The 18,285-nt window shown below is 32.6% G+C and overlaps 3 protein-coding genes across 4 annotated transcripts; 1 reads left to right on the top strand and 2 right to left on the bottom strand.

The window, feature by feature from the left end:
- The first annotated feature begins 2,195 nt into the window (after positions 1 to 2,195).
- Positions 2,196 to 4,604, top strand: LOC149486306 (uncharacterized). The gene is made up of 2 exons (XM_089697786.1): positions 2,196 to 2,760; positions 4,131 to 4,604. The coding sequence occupies exons 1-2, from the start codon at positions 2,203 to 2,205 to the stop codon at positions 4,590 to 4,592; spliced, it is 1,020 nt and encodes a 339-aa protein (XP_089553912.1). The 5' UTR covers positions 2,196 to 2,202; the 3' UTR covers positions 4,593 to 4,604.
- Positions 4,605 to 9,303: 4,699 nt separating this feature from the next.
- On the bottom strand, positions 9,304 to 12,757 carry LOC149486305 (glucose dehydrogenase [FAD, quinone]-like). Of its 2 annotated transcripts, none has more exons than XM_089697952.1 (3): positions 12,566 to 12,757; positions 12,083 to 12,285; positions 9,304 to 11,683 (listed from the first exon to the last, which is right to left on the bottom strand). In XM_089697952.1, the coding sequence occupies exons 1-3, from the start codon at positions 12,702 to 12,704 to the stop codon at positions 10,238 to 10,240; spliced, it is 1,788 nt and encodes a 595-aa protein (XP_089554078.1). In that variant the 5' UTR covers positions 12,705 to 12,757; the 3' UTR covers positions 9,304 to 10,237. The 2 variants fall into 2 exon arrangements, with proteins under 2 accessions (XP_089554078.1, XP_089554079.1); XM_089697953.1 differs by having other exon boundaries at positions 12,083 to 12,267.
- A 256-nt stretch (positions 12,758 to 13,013) lies between these two features.
- Positions 13,014 to 16,631, bottom strand: RabGGTb (geranylgeranyl transferase type-2 subunit beta). The gene is made up of 6 exons (XM_089697951.1): positions 16,382 to 16,631; positions 15,841 to 15,958; positions 15,253 to 15,346; positions 14,338 to 14,508; positions 13,730 to 13,883; positions 13,014 to 13,332 (listed from the first exon to the last, which is right to left on the bottom strand). The coding sequence occupies exons 1-6, from the start codon at positions 16,573 to 16,575 to the stop codon at positions 13,062 to 13,064; spliced, it is 1,002 nt and encodes a 333-aa protein (XP_089554077.1). The 5' UTR covers positions 16,576 to 16,631; the 3' UTR covers positions 13,014 to 13,061.
- Between the last annotated feature and the right edge of the window lie 1,654 nt (positions 16,632 to 18,285).

The following is an 18,285-nucleotide window of genomic DNA, read 5'->3' as shown; positions in this document are numbered from 1 at the left end:
ATATATTTAAAATAAATTATATTTTTAATACACCTAAATAAGCATCGACATTTAGGTTTATTGGTCAATATACCTACAATAGAAACCGTGGAGTTCATGACCTTACACCATTAATCAATTTATGTTATGTTTTTAGGAAATCACAATTGTATTTTCAATTTTATTTGCTATTTATCTAACTACTTGCTTTCATGAACCAAGTTGTGATTGTTATAAAAAAAAATTAAAAAATATTTTTTTTGTTTACAATAATTCAGAAACTGCTCAAACCGTTTTGTAGATAGTAGACCTAATATTTCAACCTGGCTACTACCTACTAGCTATAAGTAGGTATACGCTATAGTTTTTGCTCATTACTCAAAGAATTTAATATTATGCGGGTTAAACTAAGAAATGTTCTAAATAAGTTTTTTAAAGTAGGTACGATATTTCAATTCTACACTCAAGGAAAAACTGAAGAGATACCAATATTATCAATTTATCAGTCTCTTTTTTGAGATTACCTATGTCCATTGAAAAGAAAAACAAATAGTTCTCCGAAGCGTTGACATGAAGACCTACGAATGAGTTACAATATGGGGTTATATTATGACTTGCTTTCTCATGATATTTCGATACAAAAATTCCACTATAAATCCGAACCAAGTTCATTATCCTACGAGGCTACGAGACAAAACAATTAAGTATGGATAGGGTGTACAATTCGGGACGGGGAAAGGCTGGCACGGGGTGCGTTCCGCTCCAGTACGCAAGAGCATAAAACGCTGGAAAAATAGCAATATCTATGCCCCGCGGTTTCACCTTCGATAAGAATATATATTGTTCAACATTTTTATTGTTCCGTTTCTAATTGTGGTAGTGTAATGTTCTTAGCCTATAGCTTTAATCGATAATTATAGTGTACAATATAAAATTGAAAAACACCAGCACTCAGTAGTTCCTGAGATTAGCATATTCAAACAAACAAATTCTTCAGCTTTTTAATATTAGTGTACATTTGCCGCCCATAAAATGTATTATATTTATTCAGTAGGTAAGTAGTTAGGTATAAGATAAGCATAAAAGAAATGTAACTAACTAAAAAAAAAAATGCTAATATAAGATTTTTATACAGAAACTTATTATTTTATCCAATTTAGTCCACGCGATGTTTCTATTTTTATAACGAAATTAACTAAGAATATATAGCCTTTAAAAACATTGATATAGAAACGTAATAGAGCAGAAGTAACAAGCTCTACATCGTTTCTAATGGGTATATAATATTTCAAGTTGTTAGTAGGCGCTCATTTGAAGTAGGTTGGCACAGTAAATATATTATCGAAGCTCACTACAAAAACACTTGCAAGCACTTGCTATAATTACGAGCTGAAAGGGTGTCCACCCTGTTTACCCTTGACAAACATCAAGATATCGATTATATTCAAATCTACTATTATTTCTAATGAAACCATCGATTGCTACTGATTATGTAAAAAAACATAATTACGTTACATACAGATATGAGATAAAATTACAATTTTTTGTTTTGATAACATGAAATAATTGTTCCACGCGTTTTAAAATGGTAAGTACAAGTAGGTACAAGTATTCAGCGTTTTCAATGAAATGTTATAACATATGTTATTATTGCGATAAAATGCATAGAACACTTTCATATCTCTCTTATTATAACTGAGCGGGTTTAATAAAATGCTAAGCGGTTTTTGATGATATTTGGCGATGAGATAACCTCGATGTGACTTGGCTCATTTTACCTTAGTTTCGATCACACACGTGACGACTGCCACTTTATTCTCTTATAAATAAATGTTCAATGAGTACCTTTATTAATAAATAGAATTAAAGTTAAACACAGTATCGATTTTTCTTCTAATTAGCAATTACCTATCTAAATTAAAATTGCGCAAATAGCGTAATGGTCCAATCGTCAAGTTCATTAGCAAGGAAGTACCCGCAGACTCCGATAACAGCCGTGACTAATTGTCTGAAGCTATCGCATGCGGGCAGACTCCTTACGGAAAAATATCGATCGCTCCACCACCTGTATGGACACCTGCCGCCCTCGCCTCGCCGCGCGCACACAGTCACCACCGCTCGCCCGAACCACACCGCTGACCGTCGACGTCACGGCGTCCGCTATCGATCCGCCGCACCACCGCACCACCGCACCACTCGCTCTGAATCATCGTGGGATGTAACATGCACATCACGGCGGGCCTCTCCCCGGCCTCCGGCGAAATGCTGGACTTCTCTGGACAGTGCTTCGCGCTCGACCATGCGGTGCCAGAGTCATCTCACACGGTCGAAATCGAATATGTCTACGAACAGCCGCATATGTACGCCCAGAATGAGCGCGATGGACTCGACACCCCGGTGCCGAAGAAACCGCGCCCGAAGAGAGTCCGCGAAGAGCCAGAGACCGACCTGACGAATCTCAACTGGCTCCAGAACATCACCAATATCATGTCCATCCCGCAGTTCCCCATATCGCCCGTGTCTCCAAACCCGCAGATGAAACCGCAAGCGCAAAGCACGAGGCTGGAGAAGTTCAATCAAACGATAGCCAAATGCCAGGAAGATTTCATGGAGAACAGAGACGAGTACAAAACGAAAAGCGACAAGAAGCCGCCGTACTCGTACAGCACCTTGATATGCATGGCCATGAGGTATAACAATGACAAGATGACGTTATCCGCTATATATTCCTGGATAAAGGACAATTTCAAGTACTACAGGAACGCCGATCCGACGTGGCAGGTGAGTTAAGCTTTTTAATCTGAAACGCGAAAAATCAGGCAGGAGATAATTTCTAAATTGATTTAGATAAGGTTTGTAATTATTCTCTATCCGTAAACGGGTCAAGTGTCGTGTGACTGATGTATTTTTAAACGCAATTACGATACGGCTTTCGTGGTTAGTCATGTGAGAAGCGCAGATGGTGTGTTCGAGTTAACGGTTGGAATATTTGAACTGCGGCACGTTTGTGTGTGAAATGTATGGGAATTCATTGTGCGTAGTTTGTTCTTTACTAAATTACCAGTTTAATGAACTAAGAATATTTAAGAGAGTATTTCAAATTGCTGCCTCTCTCTTTCTCATACATATTGAATTCATATCTCAAATGAAATTGAAATTAAGCTAAAATGAACTGAAAATTCTTAAAAAAATGTGAGTTACGCGATCATAAGTGGCCTTCGCTCCGGTTATTATACATTCATAAGCTTTTTCTCTTAATAAAATGTTGTGTCAATTAGATTCCCGTCATAAAAGTGATCAGGGACCGTATTTAAACTTTATACTAATAATATGGGGCCGTGTTATGACCTCTTATTTTTTTCTGTTCTGTGTTAGATTATTAAGATTTATATTTTTATACATGGTGGCAAATAAAACGCTTTCTATTTATATGTCTTATTTCCAGACATATTACGCCGTGAATTGAACTAACGGGAAAATTCATATTAATACCATAATTAACCATGGCTGGCTATTACGATCATAATATGAATTTGCCAGTCAGTTCATTTCACGGCGTAATCTGTCTGGTTATAAGATGTCATAATACGTCCTCATATTATTAGTATAAAGTTTATATCCAAAACACTATAGTTTTGGGCAAATACTTCGTCTACAACCTCTTCATGTCTTAAGGAAATACTTTATTTATTTATTAATTATATACCTACCTCTTTACCAACAGTCAAGTCACGTATCCATTCAGTGTTATAAATTACTGACGATGATTCAGTAAGTTATACAAAAAGTATACGAGCAAACACAAACGTGTTGTGTATGAAATGACATTTTAAAAACCTATGTATGTACTTAGAATTAATAGTAACCATTTGTACCTACAAACCGTTACCGATACCTATAACATCTAGGTTATTTATTGATGAGTCATCACCTATTATTTTATGCCCTGTAAAATAGTTTTACAGAAGACAAAAGAATTTGTATTGTGACGTAATTATTATGTTTCTGTATCGCTTTTTGTATTCGGCATGTACGATCGCGATATCCTTAATACGACTAATAATTAAATCGATACTCAATACCGTAATTCATAAATCATAATATAAATCTATAAAACAACACAATTTTAACTTAACTAAATTCCTTTACAGAACTCCATCCGACACAATCTATCTCTAAACAAAGTTTTCGTAAAAGTAGCGCGATCAAAGCAAGAGCCAGGAAAGGGTGGTTTTTGGAAGCTCGACCTCGCCCATTTAGAGGGGACAAAACGCATCTCAAACAGACACAAGAAGAAGAAGAATGACCCAAAAGACTCTAAAATAACTGAAGAAAGAACAGCAGTAGCTAACATCCCGCAAATAGATGGTACAATGATTGGAAGCATTGCGAGTGATATCAGTCAAGCTGTGACTCTACACTTACCTGAATTGTCTCTACCGATTGGCATGGATGTAGAGACAAACATCGGGGCAAATGTTATAGTGGAACCGGTAGTACCTCCTCCATTGATTCCTGATGATGATCTGTCATCTTTACTGCTAAATCCCACTGAGTGGGACGATTTACAATTGGATATGTTAGACAACTATTTGGATCCGTGTTTCAAGTAAGTGCGGAAGCTTTTTGTGGTAATTGAAAATATATAGGCTGTAATTACTCGTTTTATAATGTTCGAATAGAAAATACAATCGATAGATAATTAATGTTTAATTGCGAATCACATGGCGTCAACAAGCTTTGCAGTTGTCTCTATATACGTAACTATTGAAATTTTAACTAAAATTCACTAATTTCTACAATTGGAACATGATCCCTAAAATAACATATCTTCTGGATATTTTCTGTTTAGCTTATCTATCAGTTGAATTAACAAAATTGTATTCGTAATTTGGACCGTTATCTGGAACTTTTTGTTTCTCTATGTTGTTTGTTGTCACTTGTCAGTGCATTTAGATCGAACGAATGAGCAAGAGCATTTTTTCGTGATCTTTTATGTAAATTAAAACTCGTATTCAGTGTTGTTCAGTATTAGAACATTGCTTAGAATCTTTTCAAACGCATTATGAACAACGAAAGAATGCTCTACGCTTGTTTACGCTAAAATAATTTGACATCTAAGTGGGGTAAGAATGAGCATTCGCTCGTTTGATTGATCTCATGATCTACATCAATCTACATGCACCGTAAGAAGTACAATAACCTTTATGTTCTATTTGAATTTTGAACATTATAAAACAGAATTAAAATTGCCTTTGTGAATTTTTGAATATGTAAAATTCTAGTCAGAATACGACAAATTACTTAATAATAGTAGCGAATAATTAAATGGTTAGTGGTCTAGTGAAGCATTGTATAGGTAATATAGTTGTAGTAGAAACAGCTAAAGGAAATGCGTAACAGTGTAATTATTGAAATTTAATAATGCTTTGTGAACGATTTTTCTTATATAAAATGTAAAAAGAAATTAGACGTTAATCTTTTCTACTTTCAAGTAATTTTCGTGTTATTATTCAAGTATCTTATTTTGTATGAGGATGAAAATATTTATACAGGGTGGAAGGTTAAGATGGGGCATGAAGGGCAGGTACCTTAACCGTTGTAGCTACATGAAAACGTTCTTAGGAGACTATCCTTAAATTCTTGAGAAATTTTAATCTGCATTCACAGATTTTTGAAAAAATGTACGGTCAGCAAGGAAATCGGCAGTTTTCAAAAAAAATTTTTTTGATGCCAATCGATCCAGTTTCTCATGGGGATCAAAACACTCTAAAAGACCAACTGAGGTATGAGTACTAGAAAAGTCAGAAATCGCGAAAAACTATTTTCATTCATGAACAAGTAAAAAGACAAAGGCACAGCAGCATAACATGCCAGCGACGCGGGGCATGAGTGGGCGGTGGCTGGCAGCTCGTGCACGAGATGAAAAATTATTTAAATTTGAATATCGAACGAACACGTCACATTTTTATGGCTTATGTAAACACATAATAATAACACATAGAAAACAAAAGTTACCAAAAGTCACTCTGTCTTCACTAAAAGTGTCCTTAAATAATTTGGAACGAGATCTGTTAGAGGCTTACTTTTTAAATAATAAAAACCCAACAGTTGCATTGGAATGGTACAGGAGTAAATATCCAATGCGACATGTACCGACGCGAAAGGTAATTGCGAATCTTGTAAAAAATCTAGCAGAAAGTGGCTCATTTAAGAAAAGCTTGACACGTCCGCGTCGTTCAAAACGAACAAACCTATGTTTAGGTACGTCAAAACGGTGACCACTTTGAGCATCTCATTTTATCATTAGTTTTATGTAAATTATTTCAGAAATTCTGGAATTATCACCACTTTAAATGTTGTTTTTTGTTATTATTTTGTTATTTTTTATTTCCTTTGACAACCGTTTAATTAAATTAATGTTTTTCTTATTATCAGTATGTGTTTTAATAATCAGAAACAAAAAATATTGAAGCCTGAAAATCTCTTTGGAGTTTTCTATTAGCGCATCTTTTGTTGAATCACTTATTTTCTTAGTGAATGTGTGGAAATAGTTTTTCGCGATTTCTGACTTTTCTAGTACTCATACCTCAGTTGGTCTTTTAGAGTGTTTTGATCCCCATGAGAAACTGGATCGATTGGCATCAAAAAAAATTTTTTTGAAAACTGCCGATTTCCTTGCTGACCGTACATTTTTTCAAAAATCTGTGAATGCAGATTAAAATTTCTCAAGAATTTAAGGATAGTCTCCTAAGAACGTTTTCATGTAGCTACAACGGTTAAGGTACCTGCCCTTCATGCCCCATCTTAACCTTCCACCCTGTATATTGAAATAATATCATAAAAGCACACTTTATTAAAAACATTTTTTGCTCAAACAAAAGCTCAGTATTAAAATATAGTATTCTTATATTGCGACATGAATATTTACAATTAGAATTTCACTATGAATGTTATAAATTATTGTATTTAATCGTTCTGGAAAGTTCGATAAAAAGTTGTCTTTACCGCTCAGTATTAAAATAATATAGCTTTTATTATACGACATTTAGCATTATTACCTAAATAATTAAATGTTTTACGAAAATGCTTAAAAATTTGTAGCTTTACGTCTTTGAAAATCAAAACTGTGGATTTGTAAGTCTTTGTCAAATCAGATGCAAAAAACTTCTTGGAAAGAATTAAATAAGTATGTATTAATAATACATACTAAAAAGAAATATACCTAGGTTATTGCGTGCACAATTATTAATACCTACCTATTAACATAGTTTTAATTTTTAATGCGAAATTATCAGACATTCCGTCCAGTATTTACCTACTATTTAATAACTTATTGCTCATCACAAAGTGATTTTAAACTTATACTTACAATAATTATTATGAGGAATAAACTCCTTTTGAATTCGATTTTTTAAAATTAACGTATGAACTAATAGTTAAGTTGTTAGTTGTTTTCAATATCAAATACTTACTCTTCGGAGATGTTGGTTCAATATTACTTGACCAATAAATGAAAATTTTTAAATACTTAGATTGAAATCTTGGCCCTTGGGAAAATAATATGTATATGTGGGAAGTCCCTTTGCTTTATGATTATGTATTTACTTTATAGATCATCATTTGCGGAAGTCTACGAGCAATTTTTCTAGCTCAGTAAAATAAAAAATGCTGAATATTTCAATTGTTTGATAGTGTTAAGATAATGGTTGTAAATGAATGTAGGAAATATACCTATTGTATTAAATGTCTTTTGTTAAAAGATTTATATTGACACTCGACTTGGTGTTAATTTTTTACTTGCACAAATTGTACATTTTAAGTACTTACTTAGTTTGTAGTTGTAAGAAAAAAATATAAGCGTACTTGGTCAGTAATATCCGTCCTTCTATTATATTTCTAAGAAATAAAATTTCTTGTTACTTCAACAAAAAATTGACTTTTTGTAATGTTTCCAGGGCCTTCAATAAGTGCCTATAGATTTTATAATAGGTATTTTTAACGGTTCTAGTGGTCAAATATCTGTGCAGTGTTTATCAATATTTTAAGTTTAAATAGTTAACTAGATGTAGATATTACAAAAACTTTTTTAATGTTATTTCTTTTTCAAATTCATTGACGTACCTTTAAAAACTAGATTGACAGTCGTTACAAAATATCCGCGCGGTTTTGTATAAAAGATTCATTCAAATTAACACCTTATTTCTTGTCAGTAATGTTCAAAGTCAATTGCATCGCGCGTTAGGAAACTCTGCCTAAACTCTGTACAAAACGCGTAAGCAGAGTTTTGCTTCCGACAATTTTTGATTGTATTGTGTTTCTAGTTTTTTATTGTACGTTGATGTTCAAATACTATCTAGTCATCGTGTTAAAGATAAGAAAATAGATGAAAACATTGTAGTTCAGATATCCTGTAGATTTTAGATTGAAAACCAACAATACCTACGTAGACAAAGCAGTTCATGTCTATATAGATATCTATCAATAAAATGTGAGCTGCTTAAAATGTATGAAATACAGAATGCTTTTTATGTCATTTTTTCTTACTTACTGCTATTTGTAATAAGTTTATCACATAAAAAGGATGAATCCTAAATGAATATATACAGTGTTATTTAAAATTATCTAGTCTTGAATTTTCTGTGCTTATTTATTTATTATTGTATAATTTAGCCATTATAATGTATTATTTATGTAATGTAGTAGAATTTTTTATTGTATCAAAAAAGTTGAGAAGTAAGGATTTTAAATAAATGTAGGTACATTGCTGGTTAATTGAGATGATTTAAAGATGGCCTTTTTTAATGTTATTTTTTCATTATTTTTGACTTTCATATCTATTAAACATAGACAGTTTTGAGTAGTTTAAGACGAAGCCCGCAGACAGCAGGAGATGGAAAATATGTATCTACCTACGTGTTATAGAAACGTAAAATTTGAATAATTTTATCATTCATATTATGATAAATTTGGCGAGTGTAAATTATTTGCAATAGACAAGTCCATTTAATCGCTGTATTTTTTTAAAAGCCGTAAGAGCGATATGAACACATGGAAATCCAGTCTTGCCAAGTGGTCAGCAGCTGTTTCATTAAAAGCGGCTCGTGTTTAAACAGCGCTGCATAATACATAGCATAGGCTATTAATGAAACGACTGATTTAATCAATTGGCTGCGACATATAATATTTTCTTCATATATATGTGTTATCTATGATTTTTGTGTTTTTATTGTATACTTACCATGCATTTGTAAAGGTTGTAATATTGTGGAGGTAGCTCAAATAAGCGAACTTTGTAGCATAGATGATGAATAAAAGAATATATCGTATTTAATGTTTTTTATTTCTTAATCCTTTGAATAGTCATCATAGTAATCTTGGAATGTATTGAAATTTAAACAAAAGAAATACTTAATTAACATTTTATAATTTATACTGGTGTAAGTGTAACAAATACCTATGTGTATGTTATGCATAAGTGCATAACTACACAATAAAAAGGACACTGGTAGACAGTAATTAATTGCAAAAAATTGATTGTTTGTAAAGTAGGTTTACGATCGAGATGTTTACGTGATAACGTCTTATTGGTGGCAGCGCTCGAGATGAGACGGGAGATCAGTCCGTCTCTCTCTCGTTATACCTGCGATCGCGCTCGTGAGGTTTTGGTGTGACACAAGTTTCTGAACATGTCACCTGACTAAAACGATTTTAAAAACGTTATCATCACGTCAAAAAAACTATCTAAAAATACTATCACATTTCATTATTAACATTGTTTATACAAAATAACAATCAAATCCATGCAATTTTTTTATTTGCATGTACCTTTGTGGTTTCATATAATACACCAGATTTTTTTATAAAATTACATGTATGTTTTATACAAATTAACTTATTTTATAAGTAAATTGAAAATAATCCATTTAACTATGAATATTATAATTTATAATACCTAGTGGTAAAGAAATGGCCGAGTAGGCCACCGAGTTCAAAATTCATGGTAATCTCTTTTTTAATACTTATACATACAATAATATATTCTACAATAATTGTCTATAAATCTCTTTTTCTGTTAAATAATATAACATAAATCATTATCTTGTTTCAGTTATTATAGTTATGGACAGATAAATAACACAAAAAATAAAAAATATGAACGCATATACATTTAAATAAGTCTTTGGTTGTTTTATAAAAGAACAGTTTCATTCAAATATTTTACTCTATGCCTCTATATTCTATATATAAAAAATCTCTAAAACGACTCTATGTATGATGGACACACCTTAAAAACAAATTCGTCCATAAAATACCTTTGACGACTGACTAGAAATTCATTCCTACAATTTGTTCTACATTTGATATTTGAATCGAAAAATATACTCGCCATCATAGCAATCGCTGCGTTAATATTCCCGCTCGGCAATGTTGGCAACACTGAACCATCTACTACATATAAATTGTCTATGCCTATCACTTTAAACGACGTATCTACTACTGCATTTTTTGTACCTGGCAAACCCATAGAACATGTACCAATAGGATGAAAACTCGATAGAGTTAAATGTCGAACATAACATTCCAAATATGAATTCGAAAAAAAATTATGTTGTTGGCAACCCGGGAAAGGAATGTCATTTAGATACGCGCCACTAGACACCATAGCCTCTGTTTTCACTAATTTATTAATAAATTTCACAGCTTCAATTAGAGTATTTACATCTTCCTTATTGGATAAATATTTAGGATCTATTGATGGAGGTGTATAAGGGTCTTTACTATGAATTCTAACTTCACCTCTGCTTTTTGGATGTAAAAGCGTCGCTAATACTGTTATTGCGTGTTTATCAAACACTTTACTGAAATAATTGTTCCATACATCCTCTTTTAGCATGAAACTCTTTCGTAAATGGCTACCCTTATCTGAGCTAATGCCAACTGGCAACACCATGAATTCAATGTCAGGCTGAGTGCTATTTTTGGTGGATATAAAACCAATAGCTTCACAGCCAGGTGTTGTATATGGGCCTTTACCGAAAATAAAATATTGAAAAATATGCCATGGATTATAGATAGTAAAGGAATTGAGTGACAATGATTCATTAAAAAGCACCAAATCTAAACCTGTACCTATGTGATCTTGTAGATTTTTTCCTACTGGCAATTCTTTGACTAACGGAATATCTAAAGAATTTAAAAGGGACCTTGGTCCTATACCAGAGAGTTGTAATATTTTAGGACTATTATATGTTCCAGCTGATAAAATCACACCTTTTTTGGCATATACCCTTTTATTAGCTAGCTGAACACCTTTACAGTTATTATTATGAATTAATAGCTTTTCAACTACAGTATTAACTCTTACATACTTATTAACTAAAATATCAGAAATAGTCCATCTTTTACCCTTAACTTGTGATAGGATTGGTTCACCAAAACCCACTTTAAAATCATTTTTTATAGTTCCATAACCTAACTCTTCCGCTGCATTTAATATATTTGATGACAATTCACTTGAAAATTGTAGTTTATTAAGTTGTAGAACATTATTTTCAATGAAATTGAACTGTTCCTTGATATATTGTTCACTGTATTTGCCGTGAAACCAGTCGACATAATGCGATATGGTTCCTTTTACATGTATCATGTTGTTGAGTTTAGTGGAACCACCTAGTATCTTGCCTTGTATGTGCTTGCATTTCTGTAAAAATTAAGATAATTTCTATAGTTATATGTATAATATGTAGCTGTGGTAGTTCCCTATTTATTATTTATTATATATTTATTATTTAATCACATTTTTTTTAAATCTGTTTACTTGTAGCTACTGTTATTTTAGTCAGAGATTTATAAGTAGATATAAATACTAAATAGTCAGTGATTTCTAAATCTAACTACCATTCTTTGTAGAAGGTAGTTTATTCCATTATAACATAGTTGTATTACTTCTTCAAACTAATTTTACTGATGTACTATGGAACACAAAAGCATAGTAAACAATAAAGTAGCCGCAGGAGAAATGTTGTTGAGGTAACAGTTTACAGATCACAACTATTATGAAAAGCAGTTTATACAAAATAATAAGCTACATTATACTCACATTGCCAACCATAGCTTGACAAGCATTGTCCTGTCTCACAGTCTCATACTGCCAATCATACACAGAGCCATGTAGTAGCGGCCCAAAGATGGGTATTTCAAACAAGGGATTACTGTTACCCCCTGCTTCTAGCACAATGAAGGTGTGGTTTGTTTCTGTTGCTAGTCTGTGAGCTATGAGGGAGCCTGCTGTGCCGGAGCCAACTGAAATAATGTAGTAGTTTAAGTTATTATAAATTTATTTCTTAACTAGATATTGGTACATATTTGTATGATGATATATTTGTAAGTGTTATGTATTAGTGTTATTTCGGCATTTTAACCTTTTATTGAATCTTGTATTTTTATATCATTCATAGTTATTGGTCAGATTGGTGAAGAAAATTTGTCTTTATTAGGTAAGGAATAAAATTATAGAATTTAACAGTTATAGGACCAAAAGGGAACCACGAAGTTAATTTATATAGTAATGTTTATACCTTACCTATAATGAAATCATAATCAGGTTCTATATCCTGTATAGAATAAAATATATCGGTGTAGTAAATAATATAAATGTATACTGTAAAAATATGTACACATAAGCTGAAAAGGAAGAACTGAAATAAATGTATTGGTGACATTATTTGCTTGTCTTTTTCATAATAATTGTAATAAAAATATCAATTTTCTGAGTCTTGAAATAGGTTATGTTTACATTTTATTAAAATTGACAATTCAATTCGTACAAAAATTATGTCAAATGTCAACCTGACAGATATATTTTTTAAAGATGGTAGCTGTTTTGGGTTATAGTACAAGCCTTTTTGTTTCTGGTAATGAAAAAAAAGGTACATATATTTTATAAGAGTGTGATATGAGATTAGATATCATCCTACTTTTCACACAGTATGTCGCCAAATCAACAGTATGGAAAGAAATAAAACAGCACATAAAAATTTCATTAAATATATTGCATAAATATTAATTTAAACTTAAAACTAAATAAGCAGTATCTGTGGTTCCAATCTCAATCTGTCAATAGTTTCTTGCGGCATGCAATACGTAGGGTTAACTCGTTTGATGCGTGTATTGCCCAATAGAGATAACCCGGCCAAACCAAATAGTGTATGGAAAGGGTCCGGAATGTCTCCAGGGCGGTCACTGAAGCCCCCTGTCTCTGCATCTTGGCAGGCTAATATGTATTGTTCTAGGTTGTCTTTGTCCACCCAGTGTATTCTGTTGAGCATAGATAGGGATGCCATTACCCACCTAGAAAATTATTAAAGGATTAAAGTCCCGATAGAATATTTCGATTTTTAATATGTATTCATTTTATAAATACAAATCTGTCTGCTGCAGATAGCTCGTTCATAGCTACATGAACTAAAACATAGCGGCTTTGCGCTGTCTGTCCGTTCGTTTGTATGCTTAGATATTTATTTATTTTAAAATTTAATGTACTACACCAAAAATATTAACAATTTAAAAAAAAACCTGCAATGGATTTTTATGTGATACATAGAGTGGTTCAAGTGGAAGGATTTAGTATATAGTTTTCTAAATTTGAACAACGCGGGTGAAGCCGCGGGCGAAAAAGTTCAGCATAAGGAATTCACTCAATGCTAACAAAAACTTTATTAGCCAGTAAATAAAATAACATTCTCACCAAGAATAACACAAGTCGGGTAGTTTTTCAGGTCGTCCATTGAGTCCTCCACTCGGCAACTGTCTCTCACAGAGCCACCACGCCAGTTCATCTGCTTTAAGTGCATCCATCCGCTTGCAAATTGATAGCGTTCCCACGCAACAGTAGATTAGACCTGCAGATATACATTTATAGTACATTATTACTATTTTATTTATTTATTTATTTATAATCTTTAATGCATACAAAACAAATACAAATTTCACACACACAGACAGGACATTTGATGCAAAGGGCGGCTTTATTGCTTCAAGCAATTTCTTCAGGCAATTTGAAAATTCAGCCATTTCTATTTTAGGATGTGTATCCAGAATTCTGATACGTAAAGGTTAACAAAACAAATAAAATCCTATGATAAACAGATAAAAATTACAATTAGATTGCAGATATAGCAAATAATTATGGTTATCGTTGGGTTTACAATAAAAAAATCATGTTTAAGTAAACAAGATGATGAGGTATGTCATAGTATAAAAAAGCAGTATATTATAGTATAATATTATGAGCCATGTACCTACTAGTCATTACTAGTAAAACTTTCTAAAAAACCTTTTTCAAATTCAACTAACCAGCATGACTCTCAGACCCAGGTTTCGAACCAAACCCTCCATCAAAGTTCATACAGCTCAATACAAAATCCACTGTTTTGGACACATTGATTGCATCCAGTCGATGAAGGAGGGATAGGGTCATGACTGCACAGAACGAAAACCGTGTGTCCACTTCTCCCCATTTATCACCTGCAAAAGTAATTGTATTTATTACTAGCTTTCCACCCGCAGCTTCGCCCGCGCAGCCAAAGAAAAACCCGCATAGTTCCGGTTCCCGTGGGATTTCCGGGATAAAACCTATCCTATTTCCCGGGGTAAAAAGTAGCCTATGTCCTTTCTCGGGTATCAAAATATCTCTATACCAAATTTCATGCCAATTGGTTCAGTAGTTAAGGCGTGATTGAGTAACAGACATACAGACAGAGTTACTTTCGCATTTATAATATTAGTATGGATTAAGCTATTGCATAGCTACTATCGCGGGCCTTGAGCGCGGGGACCGTATCCAGAAATTCCGTAACGAAAATACCTCACGCTCCCCACTCCAGCGGGCAAGGAGGTGTGGCTTGAAGGCATGCTACGCAATAGCTTTACCGCTGCAGTCTCCGAGTGCCACACGTCTTTTTAAAATAATTGTTTTTTTTAAAGTGATTTTTATGTATATCTGCTTACTAAGCAAAATACTGTTAAGCATATTTTAATTCTTACAAAATGACAATCTAAACAAAACTGTGTGTTGCTAGTAAGTTTTTTTATATATATGGAGAAACAATAATAATTGAAATACTTGTTTTTACCTATAAATCAAAGTACTTACTATATATACTAATACTGATTAATAATGATTATTATAATTAAAATCTGGCATACATTAAAACTAAGTAAAGTTAGTAAGTATAGGTATATTATAAAAATTTCTTATTTTTATCTCACCAAAAAAGCTGCCATCATCCTGTTGCATTGATACCACAAATCGCACTACTCCATCAATATCAATTGCATCTAGTCTGTCGTACATTGCCAGTACCTATAAATTATATTTTATTCTACCTTTACATTTATGATATTCATCCATACTAATATTATAAAGCTGAAGAGTTTGTTTGTTTGAACGCGCTAATCTCGGGAACTATGGGTCCGATTTTAAAAATTATTTTGGTGTTAGAATTATTCCATTCATTGAGGAAGGCTACAGGCTATATACAATCACGCTAAGACCAACAGGAGCTGAGCCACGCGGGTGAAACCGCGGAGCGCAGCTAGTATTGTATAATGGTCATAGTATTGTATATATGTTTGATGGTCTGATGTTCAAAATCATGCTAAGTTTATCACAATAATTTGTATAAATTTAGTATTATGTTAATTTACAATTTATATAAAAAGAACTACTAAATTCTAATAGGATAGATGTTGCTAAACCTAAAAGGGACTTATTTAAAATTACCTATTGATAAATAAATTCCTATACACTATATATTTATTCAATAGTTAAACAGTGAAAATGTACTAAGTAATTACCTGTACAGCACTCAAAGTATACAACATGTGCGGATCATGTCCAGTGCTGGCCGATATGCCTCCACTCTCACTGTCTTGACATGATGTTATAAATTCTATTATATCCTCCTTCGGCATTCTGCAATTTTGAAAGTGAATATAATATAGGATTTGCTGTTGTATTCACAGAACAGTTATTATAAGTAAGACCATTTTGTTAATTGTAAAAAAAAATATACCGGCAGAATTGATAACCACCTCCTTTTATTTGAAGTCGGTTAAAAAGAACTGTATTTTGAAAGTACAGTGAATTAAACAGCTAATATTTAAAAATGAATTGATGTGTACAAATTATTTGGAGTTCATAGATTTTAAGTGTTTGAATGTTGTCATCTGTAATTACTAGTTTTGCTTTTATTTACACACACTGTGGAGGTGTAAAATAAAATAGGAGATCCTGAACAGCCTATTTGAATGATACTTTGAAAGGGTAGGTAACCTATGAAACAGTGACGAAGAATATTCAATTATCACTTTACGGTTTTTAAGCGAAGTATCCTACCTTGATGATTGATCCATCAATTCCATAGCAGTGAGACTCCAATAAATACCAGACATTCTAAGATATTCCGTCATGCAATATTCGAAGTCATCTTTATTTAGTCCGTAACTTGCTAAATAATCGGAATGCTTTTGTAAAAGTAAGGTTTTTGGCCTATCTGCAGATAGAACAACATCCTTAGTTTTGAACGACATAGTAATTGTTTGTTAGAATTTAATAATTTAATTACATTAATAAATATTTAATCAAAATTATAATTGGACTTTTGTGATTTTCTGCCAACTGTCATAACATGTCAACTTCAAACGCCAATGTCAAATATAGCTTTTTTTTATTCAACGAGACTATGATGCCGGGCGTTTAGTTTTTGGTAGACCGTATGCTTTCTGTTATATCGTTTGAGTTTAATACTTTGTTCCTTTTATTTCTGATTATACATATACATACTATACTAGAATATACATACATAGCTGAGAGATAAACTATCCTACTTGCAAATTGGATAAAACTGCACCAAATTGTGCTAAATAAATTGTAATAAATTAGAATTGTTTCCATACTTTAAGGAGTCCTCAGCGGACAAAAAAATAATTATAATTTAAATTAGTTAAAATTATTACACCTGCATTTTTTCTAGTGATAGTTCGCCTGATGGTAAGAGATCACCACTTGATAGAGATCACCACATCGAATTGATAGTTCGCCTGATGGTAAGAGATCACCACTTAAAAAACTTTTTCAATGATAAGGCTTCTGCAAAGCTCGCATACCATTATGATACGCCGATATTCTGTGAAGGTGTTGTACCTTCTCCGATTTTAGTTGGCGTGATTGACGCCCACATTTTAAGTGTATCTACATGAAAACGAAAAAAAGCTATCATAATTCAGGTTGTCAGAGGATTTTAATTAATGGTCCTAAACTTGGTCCTAAATTTCAAAAAGATGCGCTTCATGTGCATCTTGCTCTTAAATATCCATTTACATTGCAAACAGTACATGATGTCATAAACTTTTAGAGTGAAGAAAGTATGGTGTTTGGAGATAATATTTGAACATGAAACTCGAATTCCGATTATACAAAGTATTAAACAACAATAATTATTTATAGAACATTAATTGATTATAATATCAAAATAAGTTTTTCTACGATAAATCCCCAGTACGCATACATTCTTAAATATTAACATTAACAATTTAATACGTATTTTTTCATATCACTGAAATGAACTTAAATGAATGGCTAGGAAATAAATACTAAATTGTATTACCAGTACATTATGTAAGTAATCAGTATGAATAGCTGTCATAATATTCTAACAGATTATAAATTTTATCTTTACAGCATCTCATTACGCTTCTAACTAAAATAAACCGCGTTTATAGTTTTTTTTACAACAGATAACTCTTATCAGTGATACAAGGGGCAATAAACAATGAAGTTGACCGGTCGATAACGCTAATTATTGTATAAGCTGTATTCACAGTAAAATTTTTGAAGTTATCCCTTATTCAAACGCGAGCCTGTGGAGGAGCTAACAAAAAAGTAAGATACGTTCCTGGGTAATTTTTGGTCGTAGATTTCAAAAATACACACAAAAAAGGGGTTAGTGGGGGGGAAGTACCCTTTTTTCGGTGGGAAGTATATATCCCGTCATCTGTTCTCTCTTGTACAAAGTTTGGATAGGTGGGAACTATAGCTCCCAGTGTCCACTCCAGACATCAATATTTTAAAACACTAGTTAGTTGCCCTGACTCCACTGGTGAATTTAATGTTATCGTAAAAAATTATAAAGATCAAGTTTTTTAATAAAGGAGGTGAAAGTACTCATCAATGCAAGTTTATTTTACTGAGGGAAGAATTCGGGAATTGAAAAATGAATGACTTCAACATAAAAATGGCAT

The sequence above is a fragment of the Colias philodice genome, chromosome 8 (assembly GCF_061535455.1).
Source record: "Colias philodice isolate Cphi_HAF_F1 chromosome 8, ilColPhil1 Martin Lab GWU primary, whole genome shotgun sequence".
Taxonomy (NCBI): domain Eukaryota; kingdom Metazoa; phylum Arthropoda; class Insecta; order Lepidoptera; family Pieridae; genus Colias; species Colias philodice.
The sequence above is the reverse complement of the archived record's forward strand: the minus strand, read 5'-3'. Positions and strand labels throughout refer to the sequence as shown.